This window comes from Lepidothrix coronata, unplaced genomic scaffold, assembly GCF_001604755.1.
Source record: "Lepidothrix coronata isolate B3197 unplaced genomic scaffold, Lepidothrix_coronata-1.0 Scaffold308, whole genome shotgun sequence".
In the NCBI taxonomy this organism is placed as follows: domain Eukaryota; kingdom Metazoa; phylum Chordata; class Aves; order Passeriformes; family Pipridae; genus Lepidothrix; species Lepidothrix coronata.
The window spans coordinates 300172-318595 of NW_016690488.1; the positions used below are offsets into that span (position 1 = coordinate 300172).

Sequence of the window (18424 nt, forward strand, 5' to 3'; positions counted from 1 at the left end):
GCGGCCCGGCCCTTCCCGCGGCCCGGCCCTTCCCGCGGCCCGAGCCCCCCGGCCCGGCCCGCCCCGCCCCGCCGGCCCCGCCGTACCGGCCCCGCTCGCTCCGCGCTGCGCCGACACCGCCGCGGATCCGCCCAGGCCCGCGCGCCCCCGCACTTCCGGGACCCGCCCGGCGCTTCCCGGGACCCGCCGCCACGGCCGCGCGCCGATTGGCCCGGGGGCGCGCGCGGGGCGGGACCGCGGCACGGCGGGACGGGAGCGGGAACGGGGCAGGGCAGGAGCGGGACGGGAACGAGGAAGGAACGGGAACTGAATGGGGGGCGCAGTGGGGCAGGGCAGGACCGTGACGGGGCAGGAACGGGGCGCGAACAGAACGGGAATGGGGCAGAGCGGGATGGGACCGGGACCGGCAGGGCAAAACGGGGACGGGGCAGAGCGCGGTGCTGGGTGGAAGGCGCAGGGCCCAGGGCCCAGCACGATGCGGCAAGGCAGCGGCCACAGCTCTAGACACGATTCTATTTTATTATGGCAAAGGTGAAAAAGCCACCTCGGCCCAACAGGCAACCAGAAAAATTTATCCCAAAAATAACTCGGTACAAAACAGGTCTGCTCAGAATTAAAAAAAACCTTTACAGGAGTTAAAACCTATCCCAGAACATAAAAGTAAAACAAATCCCATCCTCGGTAGTAGTAGCCACAGCCGCAGCCCCCGCTGGGAGTGTGGAGCAAGATCGGAGTCCTTCCCTGCGCCCGCCACTGCTGCTTTAGCTAGTGTCCATCTGGAGAGAGAGGGAACCATCACCACGTGCTGCAGCACCCCCTGGTACTGCCCCAGCACCCCCTGCACGCAGCCCACCTGGCCCTGGTGGAGCCCCCAGCGCTGTGGGATGGGGAGGGCGAGTTCGAGCCCCCCTGGCAGCCCCCCCCAGCCCCAGCCCCAGCCCCCTGCGCTGCCCCATGGCTGCCTCTGGAATCCTGCTCATGCCAATCCTTCCATGCTTTCGCCCTGGTTTGTCCCGGCCCTGCACCGACTGTGCTGTTGCGGTGCCCTCGCAGCCTTGGCCCTGTTGGGATTCTGACCTGGCCACGGCACAGACGGCTGAGCAAGGTCTGAAGGCTGTGACTGGCAAGCAGTTCCCCACGCTGGGGCTCGTTTCTACCACCAGCATTGCAGCCTTCCCCTGGCAGCACCCCACACAGTTCTTCCACGTGGGATTTTCCTTTCTGTTTTCCCAGTCTTGCACCTCTCAGCTCTGCGGGTTTTGTTCTGCAGCGGTTCTGGCTCTGGAGGAGCTGTCCCAGCCCGGCAAGAGCAGAGGCTGTTCCTCAGCCATCAGTAACAGCAGGTAACAATGTGCTCTGGAAAGCGAAGCCAAGGCCTGGGCCAAGGCACAGCTCAGCTTCAGAGAAAGATTGCTTCAGTCCAAGGTCCTGGAAAACACTTTCCCTTTCCTGCCAGCTCCAAGCTGCCAGTGCTGCCCAGGACGAGACGCTGCAGAGAGCCTGTGAGAGTGCCCAATTAGCACTTACCCTGGCATTGTAAGCATCCAGCTGTGCATCTAGTTCTTCTGCAGAGAGCTGCTGTTTGGAAGTTCTTCCAGCTCCTCTGCCTCTCCCTCTGTTCCCGCCACGAGTCCCTCGCCTGTTGCCTCCACCTCCAAATCCCCCCGAGATCCCACGGTTTCTGGTCATGCCACCTCTGTTTACACTGTGAGTTTTAAAAAGCAACTGTTTTAGTGCATTCAGTGAACTCAAACAGGACCTGCACTCCCCACTGGGGAGGGGCCCAGCAGGTCCCCACCCTGTGCCTGGGGCAGGGGCTCCCCCACCTCTGTGCTGGTCTCCGCTGCGTGTCAATCTGTGATGTCACCAGCTGGATGTTCATGGGGCGCCCTGGAGGGAGGGAGAGCACCCGTGAGCCTGTGCAGGACAGGGCTGGGAGGAAGGGAGGGAGGGAGCGAGGCACACATGTGCCAGCTGCTCCACTCCAGCCACAGAAACAGGCCATGGAGACGGCACAGAGACTCACCATCCAAGGGGACCCCGTTGTACTGCTTCATCGCCTTCAAAGCATCAGCCTTCCTCTCAAAATGCACGTCCGCCGTCCCTAAGCTGCGACCAGATCTGTCATAGTGCACAGCTGCCTTCTTCAAGGTCCCAAACTCTGCAAAGAGCTCCTGAGAACGACAGAGAGAGGAGTGTGCCCGTCCGTCAGCGCTGCCAACACGGCAGCTCCTCACACAGCCACGCCTGGTGAGCGCTGGTGCCTTTCCAACCACCACGGGCTGTCTGGGAACACACCAATGGCAGAGGGGAGCACAGCCCATTGGGGAGTTTCTGGGAGTTGCCACACGTGGCAAAACCAAGCAGGGCTCTGCATTCACCTCCTGAAGGAGCACGTTTACAGCCAGTCAAACAGACTCAAGAGATGCCAATCTGTTTCTTTTCCCAGAGAAATTGAGGGTGTTTGTTGAGGCCAAGTCAAAGGGGCAACTACTGAAAATACTCCGGATGCCAGACATCCTTCTCACAGAGAATGAGCCATGTAAGCAGAGGAATCCACAAGATGATGGCAGTTGAACTGTGCTTTACTTGTGCCCATTAGGAACATACCCCAAAAAATGAGACCAGCAACTGAGGTCTGTCCTTTGATGCCACAAAGGTTGGAAAAGGCAGCAATGAAGCCACCAATTTTGTTTCACAGATGCTACATTAGGAAAGTCAACGAGGACAACTCACCACGGTGAATTTCCCACCAGGGCTGTCCCACAGGGGCCCAGGGAGCTGCCGCTGGGCATTACTGCCCAGCCCTGCCCATGCCAACCCGTGCCCAAGGCACGGTGCTCCCAGCACAGGGCATCCAGCAGCCACCTTCCAGCCCAAGCGAGGCCATGCCAGCCACCCCAAGAGCCCAGGCCCAGCTGCTCCCGCCGCAGGGACACGGGCAGTGACACCGCGCGGCTCCTCCGCGGGCACAGCTGCCTCAGCCACTCGCACCACGTCGTGAGGAATTAGCGCAGCAACAAAACCAACCCCACACCTAAGGCAGCACTAAATGATGGGGCTGGGAGTAACAAATAAGGCTAAAGCCATTGAGTCAGCTCTGCTGCTAAACAAAGCCCCGGGCAGCTCGTGCAGGGGCAGGAAGGTGAGTCCCGCCACACACGAAGCACAGGGGCTGTGCAGAGCCACATTTTACACCCTGGCCTCACTGCAACAGACAGGGACTTATTTACACCCGGTCTGCAGGAATGGAAATGGAAACACAGCAGGAAAAGAGTGGTATCCAGTATGCTCCTCAGTGACCCGACAGAGCTCCCTTCATTCCCCAGACCCAGCCAGAGCAGTGCTGGAGGGACCGGACTGAAGGATGATGAGGGAGGTCTGACAGCAGGGGTTTGGTTTTCCCTGATGAAGACACAAGGTCAGAGCCCATGGTGATGGCTGTGCCCTGCAGTGCACCCAGGCCAGGAGCCCCCGGGGGGACACAGCTGACACCCAGCTCAGGGCCCACAGGAACCACACATTCCTCTGGTCCAGTCTCCAGGGCAGAGGCACCGACTACGGGCACTGCGGGCTCTGACCGGGGCACGGCCATGGGACACCTCTCTGCTCACCCCGCCCGTGCATCCAGGGAACCCCTCGGTGTCCAGTAGGACACGATCCAACACAGCAGCAGAGCCCTGGACGCGCATGTGGCACCTCGGAAACGGCTGCAGCTGCACAGAGAGGAGCTCAGAGCTCACACGGAATTCTCCAGTCTCGGCTCCAACCAGTCGAGGCGCAGCATCGTTCCCGCGTGTGCCACGGCTCAGCCCCTCGCGAAGCATCTAACACCAGCTGTTTCAGTCCCCCTCGCGAGCGCCGGGCCCGCGCCAAGGCAGGCACCCGCGGCACAAACCCCGTCACGGGGGATTCACCCGGGAATGCTCGGCCCCGGGAGCAGGCGGGCGCGGAGCCGGTGGGGCTCTCGCGGGCACCCGACCCTGGCGGAATGAATGAAACTCCCGCGCCCCCCGCGGCGCCGCCCGAGCCCCACCTGGATGTCCGCATCCGAGACGCCGAAGTCCAAGTTAGAGACGAGCAACTTCCCGCCGGTCTCCACGCCGGCCCCCGCCCCGAAGCCGCTGTCAAACAGGTCGTGCTGCCACTTCTCGGGGAGCTGCTTCGGCTGCAACAAGACCGGGACCTCGCTGACCGGCGCCGGGGCCCCGCAGCCCCCCGGCCGCGCCGGGAGCGGACAAAGGACCGCCCGCGCCGCCGCCTCGCGTGGACCCGCCGTCCCGTCCCGTCCCGTCGCGCCGCCCCGCCCCGAGCCCCGGCCGCCCGATCCGTACCCGGCTGTAGGGCGCGGGCCGGTTTCTGCCGCCGCCCCGGGCCATCACCGGCCGGTTCCGCACGGGGCCGCCGCCCGCGCGTCCGCCGCCCACGCCGCCCCGGCCGGGCCCGCCCCCGCGGGCGGCACCACCCCGGCCCCGGCCGCCCCGACCGCCCCGGCCGGCCCCGCGCTGGCTCCGGTTCAGCTTAATGATGTCGTCCAGGGACATGTCCATCTTGTCGGCCATGATGGCGGCTGCGCTCCCGCCCGCACTTCCGGCCGCGCTACTCCCGCGCCGGAAGCGGAAAAGGCGGGGCGGGCAGGCGCCCCTGCCGGCGCGCGGGGTGCTATGGGGGGGCGACACTTCCGGCAGGGGCGGGGCTGGGTCGCGCGGGGGCGGCCATGCGGGTGCGCGTGCGGAGCTGGCACGGGGTCGCGTCCTGGCTCTGGGTGGCGAACGACGAGAACTGCGGCATCTGCCGGATGGCGTTCAACGGTTGCTGCCCCGACTGTGAGTGCGGCACCGGCATCGGGCACCGCGCACCGCGCACTCAGCGGGTCTGACGGTGTGTCCGTGCTGCAGGTAAAGTGCCCGGCGACGACTGCCCGTTGGTGTGGGGACAGTGCTCGCACTGCTTCCACATGCACTGCATCCTGAAGTGGCTGAACTCGCAGCAGGTGCAGCAGCACTGCCCCATGTGCCGCCAGGAGTGGAAGTTCCGCGAGTGACGGCGGCACCGGGCACGAGGGGAACGGGGGGCCCCGGCCCCGGCCCCGCCCAACAACCGCGCTGCCGCCGCTCGCGTGTCCGTGTGCGCCGTCCCGGGGCTGCAGGGGCGGGTCGCGCCGCCGCGGCGGGACCCCCGCCCGACCATAAAGGCGGCGGCGGCCCCGAACGCTGCGGCCCCGCTGGCACCATGCGCGCTGTCCTGGCACCGGCGCTGCTCGTGCTGTGCCGCCCTGCCGAGCCCTGGTACCGACAGGCGGCCCGGCCCCTCCACTACTCGGTGGGCAGACCTTCGGGTCTGCTCTCCAGCCTCCGCCGCACACCCGCCGCTCCGACACCGACGGCTCTTCCGAGCCCGGCCCCGCCGAGGTGCCGCCCCGTTTGGACCGCGCGCTCCGCGCCACCGTGAGTACCGGGAGCTGGAGCTGCTCCCCGCGGGGCGCTGGGCACGATTCGTGCTCCCACCGCGGGTGCTGGGGCTCCGCTGTCCCCGCGATGCTCTGCAGTGAGCAGCAGGAGTGGGGCCCGGAGCAGGCTTGGGGCTCCCCAGCTCTGCCGCCGGCCCCGTGACCGTGTCTCCCGCAGGTGCTGTGCGTGACGGATGTGGCCCCCGAGCCGCGGAGCTGCCGGGCGCTGCCGGGAGTGCCCAGAGCTCTCCGGTGCAGGGTGGATGTGAGCGTGTCCTGGGACCCTGTGGAGTGTGCAGTGTCCTGAGCCGGCACTGGTGGCTCTGGGGAAATAATAAAAGTGCTTGGGCTGGCTCTGTCGTGTCTGTCCTGCAGGGCAGGGAGGTGCTGTGGGGTAGGGGGAGCCCACCTGGATCTGGGGAGCTCTGGCCTGCTGAGCATCCCCACTCCCTCCAGTAGTGCCGAGGCTGCTCAGACACCCAGCAGAACAAAATCCCTGAGCCCCGAGGGCAGCCCGAGGCCTTGGGGGCTGCAGGACACAGTGTGGGGGGACAGAGGGGCTGGACAGGGAGTGACCACAGGCATGGTGCTCCTGTCCCTTCACTCCAGTGACAGGAAGGCCGTGCTGACCCTGCGCTGCAGGAGACCCTGGGGCAGCTCCAGCAACAGGACATGGACTCAGTGATAAGACAGGGGTGGCAGCAGCCCCTCAATACCAGCTGTTCCCTGGCAAGGGCATCCTTGGACAGGTACCCAGGGTGGGCACCTCGTCCCCAGGGTGAGGCCAGGAGCAGAGCACCCAATCTGGCCCCAGTCCCTGACCCCGGGAGGGTTCCTAGGGTTGTGCTGACCCCCGTGGCCACTATGCTCATTAGGAAAGGAGCCAAGGAGCTTCCCCCTTCAGGTGCAGACCTGACCCACCAAGGCCCTGACCTGCTGCACCATCCTTGGCATGGTCCAGCCCAGGTGGAGGCTGCTGGTGCTGCACCTGTGCAGGAACCTTGGGAGGCACCAGGGCCACCAACTGCCGCAGGGGACATAGCCCAGTGTCCCCACTGTGTGGGGGGGGCCAGCACGGTTATGGCCCGGAGACCCCCAGGGGGGTCAGCACGGCACCGCAGGCCCCTGGTGCTGAGCTCAGCAATAACACAGATTCAACTCCAGTCTTGGTGCTGAGCTCCTGCCTGCAGCAGCCCCCATCTGCAGCCCTGCTTTGGGGGGGTCTGGGCCGAAGCTGCTGCTCCCCTCAGCAGGGTCAGGGCTGTACTTACAGGCACTTGCTCCAGGGAACACACACTGCAATTTCCTTCTGGGGAGGCTGCCCTGGGATGGGTGCTGGAACCAGGGTCTTCATCTGCACCTGGGGAATGTGGGGGGAACCCCACAAATCAAAGCAAAACAACCCCACAACAAACAAACCACAGAAAACAAAGTCACAAACTTGGAATTCAGGCTATTTCCCTGCACCCCCCCCCCCCTTTTAACTCCATATTCAATTGTGCCCCTGGGACTCGGGGGCTGTCAGTAAACAGCTCAGCAGAAGAGCCCAGAGGCACTTGGAGGAAGGAACATCATATGTCAAAAGCTCTCAAAGTAAACTCAGCAGCAGTTCCGGAGGCCCCGAGGAACAGCAGCTCCAGCTGAGCCAGAGGGGCTGACATCCCCACACAAATGAGTTACACCCGCAGCACCCACCCGGCGACAGCGGCAATTAAATGCTTCTGTCATTTTTTAATACCAGCGGTACCTGCCTTGCCCTGGGGGTGGCTCAGCAACGTGCTCGGCCGGGGCGGATGGGTCACCAGGGCTGAGCTGTTTGTCCTTAAGGACAAACTCCTCTGCAGTGCCCGTGGGAGGGGGCTGTGCACTGCAGAGGGTGAATTTGTGCATTCTGCAGCTGGCAGACCCCAGGAAGGGACCGACAGCTCGGAGTCAGAGCTGCTGTGCCAGCCCTGGGACTGGGAGCTGCCATGCAGGGAACATGCTCAGCCCCAGCACGGTAGGGTCCCAGCACACATCCCCTGTACCCCCTTTCTGCTACCTGGGCTCGAGCCCTAAAGAGACCAGTGCACAACTCTTCAACATTTTATTAATGATCAGCAACAAAAGTTTACAACAGTGAGGACACCAGACCCAGCCTGGCAGGACTGTCTGGACCAGTGCAGGGAGCAGCTCAGGATGCCCACCACAGCACCCTGGAATGTAAGAGGCAGAAGGGGCTCAGCCCAGCACCCATCCTCCTCAGGCCCTGCATCTCCACACAGGGGCACATGTGCTGCACATCAGTCCTCAGAAAACAACCCCAAAACTTCACCTGGCCAGGTCCCACCCTCATGTAATCCACCCTTGGGCACAAGGTGGATTCTGGCAGCAGCAACAAGGGGGGTTCTGAGCACAGTCCACACAAGGCACCAGGTCCTGCTGTCTCGCAAATTGAAGAGCCTTTGGGAGAAGGTCCCAGGGTTCCCATGCCTTACGTGGAGAAATGCCTCAATTGAGGGTCCCTGCACCACCTGTCCCCTCAGCAGGTACCACCCACTGCCTGTCACTGAAGCAGGAAATGAGCTGCCTTTATCCAGCTCAACCCAGAGTAGCTCTGGGTCTGCACAGGGGCAGGAGCTGAGGAGAGGCAGCACAGTGGACCCCAGAGTCCAGAAGCACCTCCAGCAGCAGCACTGATGGCTCTAAGCAAAAGCTGCAGGAGGAACTGGGGGGGCCACATCCCCCCAGCCTGAGGCCACTCTCACTGTCAAGCCACCCCCACCTCTGCCCAAGGGGCTGCTCTGGAATGCAGACCCCAGTCAGGACAGCCAAGTCTGGCAGGGCAGGGGGCCTGGGCAGCTGCTCCACTTCCCTCCTACTAAGAGCCAAAAATGGCAGAAGGTAAAAGCACATCAACATGTTAAAACATTAGTTATAATTAAAACCATTTTTTTTGTCAAATCTCCTTCTGGGAAAGGGAACGGGGGCTGATTAACAGAGATAAAACTAGGCAGCGGGACCCCAACTCATTATATCTGCATAATTAGTGCAGGAGGAGCTAGGACAGCAGAGGGTAGGACAGCACATCCTGCGTGCCGGCAGCGCTGCCCCCGTCAGGGGTCCCTTCCTGAAGAGCTGTTGCTCCCGCAGAGGGCGAGGCTGCAGCGCTCTGTGGCCCACACATCCATGCTCTGCAGCCTAGTGCTTCTCCTCCTCCAGCCTCCTCATGGCCTCCAGTACAGCCAGCTCTTTCGCTTCCTTCTTCTGGTTCCGAGCTTCAAACTCCAGCCTGCATCAATCACACAATGCCGTGAGATTCTCATCCATCCCCACCTCCTGTAGACAAAAGCACTTGGAGCAGGAGAGCGCTGCCTTTTCCTATGCTGTTCTGTTCTGAGAGCACTTCAGAAACCCTCCTGGGGCCCCCAGACTCTTCCACAGCCTCTCCCAGAGGCCCCCATGGCTGTTGACATGACTGCAGTCCTGGGCTCCCACACTACTTCTCCCTCTGTGGAAAAAGCTACTATTCTGTTCTTGGTCTGTCCTGGGACATCTCAGATAGTAACACCAAAAATCAAATTTACCACTGATCTGAGCCAAGGTCGCTGAAGGTGAAGGGCTCAGGCCTAAAACAGCAAAGCTCTGAAGGAAGTAACATGCTCTTTTGCACAGGATACAGCAAGGAAATTTACCATTAATAAAGAAGAAAAAACAAAAAATATGCCGTTCAGCACATTCTGACGCAGCAGAGTTCAGCTGTTCCTTTCCCTGTACAGACTGGTACATCCACACTTAAAGCCTGCCCGAGCCATGGAAAACGAAGGACCAGTTTGCTGACTCTGTGCCTTTAGACAACCCCTTCTCTCCCCATTTGATCCCATTAATCAATCCCCAGACACTCTGGACAGAACAGTATGTGACAGAAGTGGGAGACGAAGACATCCAACCTGTTCTTTATGATTCTTTGCACAATTAGATCTGTGGTGAGATTGCTGCCACTGTCCACCAGCTGGAAAATGCCGCGTCGCTTCGGTTCCTGTGAACAGACACAGCACTGGGCTGTGAAAACACGCGGGACCTGGGTGTGCAGCTCAGCAGTGACAGCTGAGCAAGCTGTGGCAGGTCCTGCAGTGCCCAGCCAGGCAGGATGCAGAACGATCTCCTCAGAGGCAGAACATGTACATGGAAGCTGCCCAGGTCTGGCACAGAGCAAAGCACACAGATTTTCTCACCCTGCCATGAAGGCATCAGAAACAGGCAGTGCAAAACAGTGCCTGTAAGAGTGGAGATGTTGGGAATGATTTACAGACTCTGCTCCAAGGAGCTACCCTCAGGGGTGGATAAAAACCAGCATCATCTGCCACAGCCCTGCCCGTGCAGCATCCTCTGCAATACACCTTCTCAGCCCAGGAACTCAACCAGAGCCAGGCTGTGTCTACCAAATGCTGACACAGCAGCTGGTACCTTACCTCGTAGGGATCAGAACCGTCCTTGTCTGGCACCACCTCAGTCATCCCATGACACACAAGTGTTACCTGGAGAAGGACACAAAGTTGCTGACAAGATCCAAAAGATGACAAGGACATTCCCTGCCACTGCTCCCACTAAACACAGCGTGGAGATCAGCAAAGCCACCCTCCTGCACCAGCCTGGCAGTGCCTTTGGAGCTCCCTGTAACCCACTGAGCAGGACACCTCCCTCTTACACCCCTGTGTTGTCCTGCATCACTTTACCTCCCCAAGCATGTCACACACCAGCATCTTCATGTCCATCTGTATGCAAGGACTCACCCTGAAGTGATCCAACAGATCAGCAGTGACAGCATAGGGAGCTCCGATCACCACCTCCGAGACGTACTAGAAAAGGAACCAGTTAAGAGTCCAGATTTGAAAAAACCCAATCAAACAAAACCCAAAAAACCACAAGCCAGAGGCCACCTGCTTCCTAAAGAGACCTGAGCAGGTCACCTGCTATATGGTCAGGAACTCAAATAAGGGAATGGGGAAGTAGGTTCAGCAGGCACTGCTTGTCACACAGCAGCTTTTTGTTCCCCTAAAAAATGTCCTTTCCATGCCTGTAGAACAAATCTGAAAAGCTAATTTGCTCAGGGCACACGTTTCTGGGGCTCCCCATGTTTCTGTCTCAGGACTTTTCTCCCCTGCTGCAGGGAGCAGAGAGTTTTCTACCAGCATGTCTGTCTGTGAGGAGCCATGCAGCCTCTGCTGCCCTGGAAGAGCAGCCAGACAGGTCACGAACTCAGGTCAGCCAGGATGGCACAGGAGCTCAGTGGAGCCTCCCAAGAGCTCATCAGCACCTCTGGCAGCCTCAAGTGATCCATGACAGACATGCCTTCTCTGTGCACACCAAGGAACTCATGCGAGATCACTGGGCACAGGTGAATACCACTGAGCTCCAGGGCATTTCTGGAACAGCACAGAGGCACCCACTCACCCTGCAGGCCAGGACACTGAGGGTTCGCTCGTGGATGTTCATGATGGGATAGTTCTTCCCTTTGTAGCGATTCACCTCCTATGGCAAAGCACCAGGCACAGTCAGAAGAGAGAGCGAGCAACACGCTTCCCTCTTGCTCTCTCCCCAGATGAAATTCCTGTATTGGCCAATACATCCCTGTCCTGCCTCCCGGGGCACAGCCTGCCTGGTTCAGAGAACAGGGTCAAGCTGCTCTGCCTTTGGACAGGCTCTACACGGACCTGATCGAAGTGCAGCCCAACAATGATGTAGGGTTTCTCTGCCAGCCGGTGAACCTTCTCCAGGAAATCTACATGCCCAACATCTGCAGATCTGTTTAAGGAGTTGAAGCTCACATGGAAAATAAGGAGAGGAAGACAGAAACAGAGTCACTGCAAAATGACAGTGGGAGACAGGAATCCCAAGGATTTAACTCTTGCACTACTCATTGCCTATGTCCTAAGAACAGCCGCCACCTCTCTCCGCAGGCTCCATGGATTCTGGGCAAAAGCCAGAGATCTTTTCAGCTCCACCTTACATGGATTCAGCTTTGCCTCTGTCCAGAATTTCTACCTGTTCCAGATGTTCTGGCACAAAGCCTCAAAGCTTGTCCCAGGGATGGAGTGTCAGGTCCATGTGCCCTGTTGCAGTGCCTTGGTCTATGGCAGCCAGTCCTCACCACAATCACTAGAGCACAGAGAGTATCCAACTACCATCCTGAAATCCTCCAATAGCCACAGATCTCTCCAGAGAACAGCTATAGCTCCTTTCTCAGAGTCCTGTGACTAAGAAACTGCCAGAAAGAATTCACTCCTGCCTCCTCCCCCTCACATACAGCTACAGAAAAAAAAAAAAAAAAAAAGGCAAATATCCAGTCAGGTGCTTCCTAACACAAAAACATCAAAGACAGACCAATGTTGTGACAAAACAGAGTCAAGGATACGGAACAGGTCGAAGGCTCCAGCCACGTAGATGATGGTGTCTCCTGGCTGTGGCTCCTTCCCTGAGGCAAACTGGATGATCTTCTGGGACGTCTGCAGGAACTGTGAGACACCAGTCCAAGGACTGTGACCTTTGGGCCCCTGTGGAAACACACGCCAGACATGGCTTCTTTTTGTGCTCCATGAGGGGGCTTGGACAACTGAGAGCACAGCGCCGGGCAATCTGCTCGCCTGAATTTTCTGGCAACTGTCACAAAAACTCCCAGCGGCTTGGACTTTCTACATTCCTGGCATCAAATATTTAGGTAATCTCACAAAAGCCCTTTATGCTCTGACTAAATCATCCCCTCAGCAGCCAGCTAACGGAGGTGCCGAGAAGAAAGCTCAGGAAGGAGGAAGGCAACAGGGCAGGCTCGAATTTTCAGGAGAGGTGAGGCATGCTCAGGAAACAAACACACGACCTACCTACGCTCTGCCAAGTCTCAGGGCACCTGTCTGGCCAGGCTGGGAGGGGATCACCTCAGCTCCAAGGATGAAGTTCGGTCCCCATCACGTGGCAGTTGTGCAAACAGCCACTAAAGTCACTCTCTCTGCTCCCCAAAGCTACTCCACGGGATTTGGCAGGACACAGACATTGCAGCCAAGGCCAGGGCAGGCCGTGCAAAGGGCAGCATGCAGACAGCTCAGCTCTTGGGGTCATTCAGGGTACCCAGTGCCCTGCTCCATTCTCCCCAGATCCAAGCCCCAGGAAATGGCCATGCTGGAGCAACATGCCCCATACCGCCTGCTCAAAGAACCCAGTGTGGGGGGGAACTAAGGATGGTTCAGCCAGGCCAGCAAACACCCTGTGAGTAAAAAAGACTGGTGTGAGCTGCAGGTGCAGCTCGTTAACCAGGGACAATCCAGCTCCCAGGGAGACAAACAGGGCTGATGGCTCTTTAGAGGCAGTGTGAGCTGAGAGCTGGACCCTGGAGCTCTGCAGCACAGCGTGGCCAACCCAAGGCAACACCTCCAAAACAACACGACCACTGGAAGAAGCATCTACAGAGGCTGTCCCTGTGCTGGAACCATGGGCACATGGATCCCAGGGGAAGCAGCGGAAAGGAATTTACAAGCAAGGAAAGAACCCAGCACAGGCTCAGCGGGTCCTGCTGAAGGACAGCTCAGGTGCTGCCCTGTGCCACACCTGCCCGTCGCACCCACGGCAGGCGCTACCTTATGGGGGCAGCAGACATTCACCAAGACATTACTGCTTCATGTGGAGGAACAAACAAGCCTGCAATAGGCCAGAAAGCACATTGGAAATCCTTCTTAGGCAGGACAACAACCAGACGTCCACAACCAAAACTCACATTACCTTCCCAAAGTTGTCAGTGTGCTTCCGATAGTCTAGGTCCTCATCCTGAAGGGAGATAAAGAGTCAAAACGTTTAAGCACTCGCACAGCTCATCCAACCAAGATATGCTTGTGTGTGGGAAGTGCTGGGAAGGCAAGGCTCAAACTGTACACCATGGACTCATGGCACTGAATGCTGACAAACTGGTTAATACCTAAACCAGAGTCGTGTCCCAGCATGAGTCAGAGGAAATATCTCCTTATCTGATCCCAGCCTGGTACCACCAGCAAACGTGATTCTTGCCCAGCCTGCAGCCCCAACAGTGCTGCACACCTGCATCCTCCCTCAGCCAGGAGAGCCCCTGAGAGGACAGCATCCTTCCTCCTGCCAAAGACCCTCACAAGAGCCAGGCTCGGGTCTCTGCAGCAGCCAACAGCACTAGGCAGATCTCGGTGTGAACTCACATGTTACAGCTAAGCCAACCTAACAGCTCAGCACGCCAAAACATTTCCCTCTGCCCCTGAATTGTCCTGTGAGTCTCTCATCTTGTCCCTGCAGTTATCCAGGTGATTCCATTCATGGATTGCTTCATTACTCAGTAAATCGACTCATTAACCAACATAAAACCACTTCCTTTACTTTCCCCTGGTTAGGTTAGCTCCCAACCAGAGAGTGAGCTGACAAGACTCAAGAAAGGTCTGATCAGACTAGAGACAGCAGAAGGCAGAAGGAGGAAGCTCAGTGGGAAGGGAGAGGAGTTTCCAACTCTGGCAGCACCAGGCTGACAGATCGATGTGGCTGCACTGCGTTGTTCCACGCTGGGAGAGGCCGTCGGCTGGCCTGCAGTTCCCCTCACGTTCCCAAAGCCCACACAGATCACGAGGCATCCCAGCCTTTATCCTGCCACACCTTCCCAAAGCAGCACGTGCTGGGATCGCACTGTGATCTCAGACAGGCTTAAGCAAACATAAGCAGGTTGTTTTGCTGCTGCTGCCCATAATCAGCTTGCCCATTCTCCATGCACCTGGGAGCCAGGCCCAGGAGCTCTACTGCTGTTTGGGACAGCAAAAGGGAAGAGCTGGCACATGCCCTGGACTCCACCTCCCACCCAAAGCCCTCTGACTCACTATGTTGCTGTGGTGAGCTTTAGTCATGAGCAGCATGCGGCCAACAAGGTCGGTGGTGGACACACCTTGGGTACGTTTGCATTCCCTGCAAGAGACAAGCAAAGGATGAAGCAGAAGCCGTGGGATAGTGTATGCCTCTGTCTTCCCAGCATTACCACAGGAACACCTGTGACACTTGATAAATCCAAACCAGGGGCTGTCCTGAGAAAGCCTTCTTTCTCCCTGCTCCTAGTATCAAGTATAGCATTCATTTGCTGAGCCTCTGCATCCCTCTCACGCCATGGCAACTGCTCACAGGAGGAACGCTTCCCTTGGCCAGACTTCCCAACAGAGCCAACTCCTGGTGAAGCTCCAAAACCAGAACCAGCATCTGCCAGGAACTGGACGGCCACCTCGGGCACGGCTGTCTGCCCCACTTCCCTGAAGCCAAAATGCTCAGAGCAACTGAAGCTCTGACACATGTATAGACAAGTTCAGGTGTGACCTGAAGACAGCTGTGTTTCATCTGACTTCCCTCCAGGGCATGAAATCCCAGAAACTGCCCAAACCAGGATAAGAAGGTAAGCAGCAATAGGTTACCTGTATCGCCCTGACGTCTTCACTTCCTCGTAGGTGTCCTTGCCATCAATAGTTAAGGTGATGTCATCTACAGAGAGAGAAAAGCCACAGAACTGCGCCCCAAGCCCTCCTGCACAAAAGCAGCAGCTGAGCGGGTCCCACATGTGAGCCAGACTAGAACTCTGCAATCCAAATCCCTGCGTATACACGAGGGACACGTCCCGTGCCCCACAGAAATGCAGGGCTTTGTAAGACTACTGTGTCTGTGGAGACAAGGATATTCCTGGATGTTAAATGCCATTACCCATCTGGCCCACTGCTTTTTAAAGAGTCCAGAAAAGCTGAGCCGGGTGCCCTCGCACTGATCCAGCAGCAGGCACAGTTGATTTTTATTTGAATGATATTAAACAGGCACCATCCACCTTGGTGCTAAAAAGCACCTTTCAGCTCCTCTAGGACTAGTTTTAGCCATTAGTTCATGTTACAAGTTTTCAGTCAATGGAACAGTCATCCAACAGAAAATTCTACTCCTCAATGATGGCATTTCCAGTGACATCCAGTGACTCTTCCACAGAGGTAATTCTGTTTCATCTCTGGCACATGGCTCCCAACTTCCTCTGCAGAAACACCTCTCACCTACTTTGATGATGGTACAAAACCTTCCCAAATGAAAGCTAAGCTGGCTTCCCTTTGCCAAAACAGCTGGAAGGCAGAGCAGGCACTGGCAGCCCACAAGTGCTCCCACACAGTCAGGCGGCTCAGTCCTGCTCAATTCTCCTAAAACCCTACACCCTCTCCTCGGGGCACAGAGACGGGAGGGAACACACTGCCAGCACAGGTCAGAGTGCCAGGAGAGAAGCACAAACAGTGGGGTTGCTGTCACTCTCCCAGGTAAGCTCAGCTATTTCCAAACTCAGCTTTTACACAAACACAACTGGCAAAACTGCAGGAGCAAGGGTATTGGTCAGGGAGAAATATGGAATGATTTGGCAGAGGGGACAAATAAGGGCAGCTGGAGTAGAGACCATGAGCACTCCACTACTGCCACAACCCCTCCCAAGCCCCGTAAGGGGTCACGTACACCAGACACGTTCAGGGCAGGCAATTAAGTTAATGAGGAATTTTATAACCACCCTGCCCATGTGAAAAAGCATATCTATATTGTAAAGATTAAGGATTTATTTACATTTAATGAAACATTTAGCTTATTGATAGCAGGTGGCTAGGATCAGATGAGAGATATACAAAATGAGTCAAAGTACTCCTGGCCAAAGTAACAAAATTCCTTCAGAAGGACAAGGAGGAGGGGCTGAGGCTGAATGAGCGTCAGCAGCAGCACAGGAAGGGACAGAGTCCCACAGCAAGAATGTTTCCTCAGAACACTGGTTGTCTCCAGCAACTGTACACCAAAAAGTGTTCACAGTAAGAACTAGGTCTCTAGCCACACAGTCAGCTAAGCCTCTGAACAGCTTATTAGCTGGATAAAGAGAGAAGCTTTTCAAATCTGATCTCATCCCAGGATAAGTAGATATAAACATCATTGTATTTCTGCACGCTTACCTTTTCAGGTGTTTTTCACATTTAAGTTCTGTAAATGACCTTCCCCTTTGCACAAATTTCTGCTGCTGCTAAGGGCAACCTCAGGGTAATTGTCAAACAACACATTTCACCTTGGTAAGTGAAAGGGCTGGTTAAAAGCAAGGGCTCTGGCCGCTTTCAAGATGCTGAGCACACCGACACGTTTCTCCGGATCACCAGACCAGAAGCAGCTGTGCTGCCCAGTGCAGGTGTTGGGAAAGCAGAGCTCTGCACACTCCAGGTACCCCCGACCCCCAGCACCGGCCGGGATGTCGCCTGGTTCGCAGCAGGGCACCCTGGGCACACGGCCCCCGAGGGCCCACGGCAGCACAGCCCCTGCCTCGAACCCCACTCACCCCCATGCACACAGAAGTCACAGCTGTACTTGTCCAGGGTTTCCAGCGTGGTGACATAGGGAGCTCCGGGAGCAATCTCATCCACCCACTTGATGGCTTGCACCATTTTGTACCTCTCCTCCTGCGTAAAGACGGGGGGGCCCTTGTGCTTGGCAATCTCCTCTGGGGGAGAAACAAAAATCTAGTTAAAATCCAGTTAGAAGCACGTCCTGCAGCTACAGAGACCCTCAGCCACAGCAGCCTCATTCATTCCATGGGCAAGTGAACTTCACTGCAGGCTTATCCTCAGCTTTGGATCGGTCTCTGGTAACAAAGGAAGCCCCAGACAGATCAGAAAAGACTTTGATTTAGTTGCATTTCCTAAACATGTAACAAGGACCCTGGAATTTACTTGAAAGGCAAAAGTCTTAGTGCTTCCTCTTGGGGGGATGAGCTGGGCATCCCGGCATCCCTCCAGGAGAAATTACCCTCTTAAACAGTAGCTTCATACAGCACTTAGTTCATGCTAGAAATTCTGCATCCATAAACCCATTTAAAATACATCTTCACATGCAAGAACTTGTTCCCATCACTTAAATTCCAGATGGGCTTTAAATGAGTTTTCTCCACACAGCAGCTTCTTTTGGAACATCAGTTTTGCAGCTAATATGAGCCAAACCAGACTGATTTTCAACTGGTTTAATTGTTTTTACAGCATGCAATGCAGATGACCCTCAGAACCTGCAAGCTCTGACCTACCTAACCCTCACTCTGAAAGCATGACAGGGGTTACACTACTCCCTCACCCAGGGAAGGGACATTTTTCTCCTGGACACTGTTGCTCCTGGAACAGATGCAGGAAGGTGACCATATCAGGAGCTCTCGGTTCTCTCGGGGCTAACGCTGCTGGGTGATTTGAGGGGCTGCACGGGGTGAAACCTGGGAAAATCTCTTACCATCCGTATGGACCCCAACGATCAGGTAATCGCCCATGGCCCGTGCCTGGCGCAGCTGGTTCGAGTGGCCATAGTGCACCATGTCATAGCTGGAACGAGAAGGGCCGGGTCAGCCCGGGCACACCGGGACGCACCTTGATGGGACCCGCGGGCAACCTGTCCCGGGACTGAAGGTCTCTCTGCTGCCGGGCTGGGCTGCGCCGGTACCGCCCGGTCACCGGGGCCGCGGCAGCGCTCCCTCCCGCCGCAGTGAGCCGGCACCGGTGCTGCGGGGGCCAGGCTCCCCCGGCCCTGCCCGGCAGGTACCGGCCGCAGCCCGGGGCAACCAACCGGCCCGGCCCCAACGAGGCCCGTGCGGCGCCGGAGCCCGAGGGCGCTCCCGTCCGCTGCCGCTCGCCCGGCGCTCCGGGGCAGCTCGAAGGGGAAGGTGCCGCTCTCTCGCGGGCCCGACCCCGTCCCCGACCCCGTCCCGCCGCGGTGACAGAGGAGCCGGAGGCACCAGCGCAGCCAACACGGTTTATTTCTGCGGCTCCGCGACAGCGCCGAGCCCGCGCCCGCCCCACTCACCATCCGTCGCACCAGACGCGCACGGGCCGGTGGCCGCCGCCGCCCGTCGCGGCCCCGCCGCCGCCCGCCGCCCCGTTGCGCAGCATGGCCGCGCTGTCACCGGCGGCCCCGCCCCGCCCCGCCCCG

General features: G+C 58.0%; 4 protein-coding genes across 6 annotated transcripts in view; 1 reads left to right on the top strand and 3 right to left on the bottom strand.

The window, feature by feature from the left end:
- The window catches only part of ARHGDIA (Rho GDP dissociation inhibitor alpha), a 6987-nt gene extending 6817 nt beyond the window's left edge, over positions 1 to 170 (bottom strand). Inside the window, exon 1 of the mRNA XM_017837642.1 lies at positions 87 to 170. The gene's annotated coding sequence lies outside the window, so the exon portion shown is untranslated. The remainder of the gene's footprint in view (positions 1 to 86) is intronic.
- Positions 171 to 493: 323 nt separating this feature from the next.
- ALYREF (Aly/REF export factor) lies at positions 494 to 4619 on the bottom strand. Its single transcript, XM_017837643.1, has 6 exons — positions 4335 to 4619; positions 4037 to 4168; positions 2027 to 2174; positions 1827 to 1890; positions 1528 to 1705; positions 494 to 776 (listed from the first exon to the last, which is right to left on the bottom strand). Exons 1-6 carry the CDS (start codon positions 4560 to 4562, stop codon positions 762 to 764), a joined length of 765 nt encoding a protein of 254 aa, XP_017693132.1. The 5' UTR covers positions 4563 to 4619; the 3' UTR covers positions 494 to 761.
- A 65-nt stretch (positions 4620 to 4684) lies between these two features.
- Positions 4685 to 5084, top strand: ANAPC11 (anaphase promoting complex subunit 11). Its single transcript, XM_017837644.1, has 2 exons — positions 4685 to 4826; positions 4899 to 5084. The coding sequence occupies exons 1-2, from the start codon at positions 4718 to 4720 to the stop codon at positions 5042 to 5044; spliced, it is 255 nt and encodes an 84-aa protein (XP_017693133.1). The 5' UTR covers positions 4685 to 4717; the 3' UTR covers positions 5045 to 5084.
- A 2437-nt stretch (positions 5085 to 7521) lies between these two features.
- PCYT2 (phosphate cytidylyltransferase 2, ethanolamine) lies at positions 7522 to 18405 on the bottom strand. Of its 3 annotated transcripts, XR_001878455.1 has the most exons (14): positions 18299 to 18402; positions 17732 to 17820; positions 16797 to 16958; positions 14884 to 14950; positions 14305 to 14389; positions 13199 to 13243; positions 11844 to 11982; positions 11143 to 11225; positions 10883 to 10960; positions 10222 to 10287; positions 9901 to 9966; positions 9379 to 9467; positions 8568 to 8720; positions 7522 to 8527 (listed from the first exon to the last, which is right to left on the bottom strand). XR_001878455.1 is itself a non-coding variant. In XM_017837646.1 (13 exons), the coding sequence occupies exons 1-13, from the start codon at positions 18382 to 18384 to the stop codon at positions 8630 to 8632; spliced, it is 1146 nt and encodes a 381-aa protein (XP_017693135.1). In that variant the 5' UTR covers positions 18385 to 18402; the 3' UTR covers positions 7522 to 8629. The 3 variants fall into 3 exon arrangements, 1 of the variants encoding a protein (XP_017693135.1); XR_001878456.1 differs by lacking the exon at positions 13199 to 13243 and having other exon boundaries at positions 18299 to 18405; XM_017837646.1 differs by having other exon boundaries at positions 7522 to 8720.
- Positions 18406 to 18424: the final 19 nt, after the last annotated feature.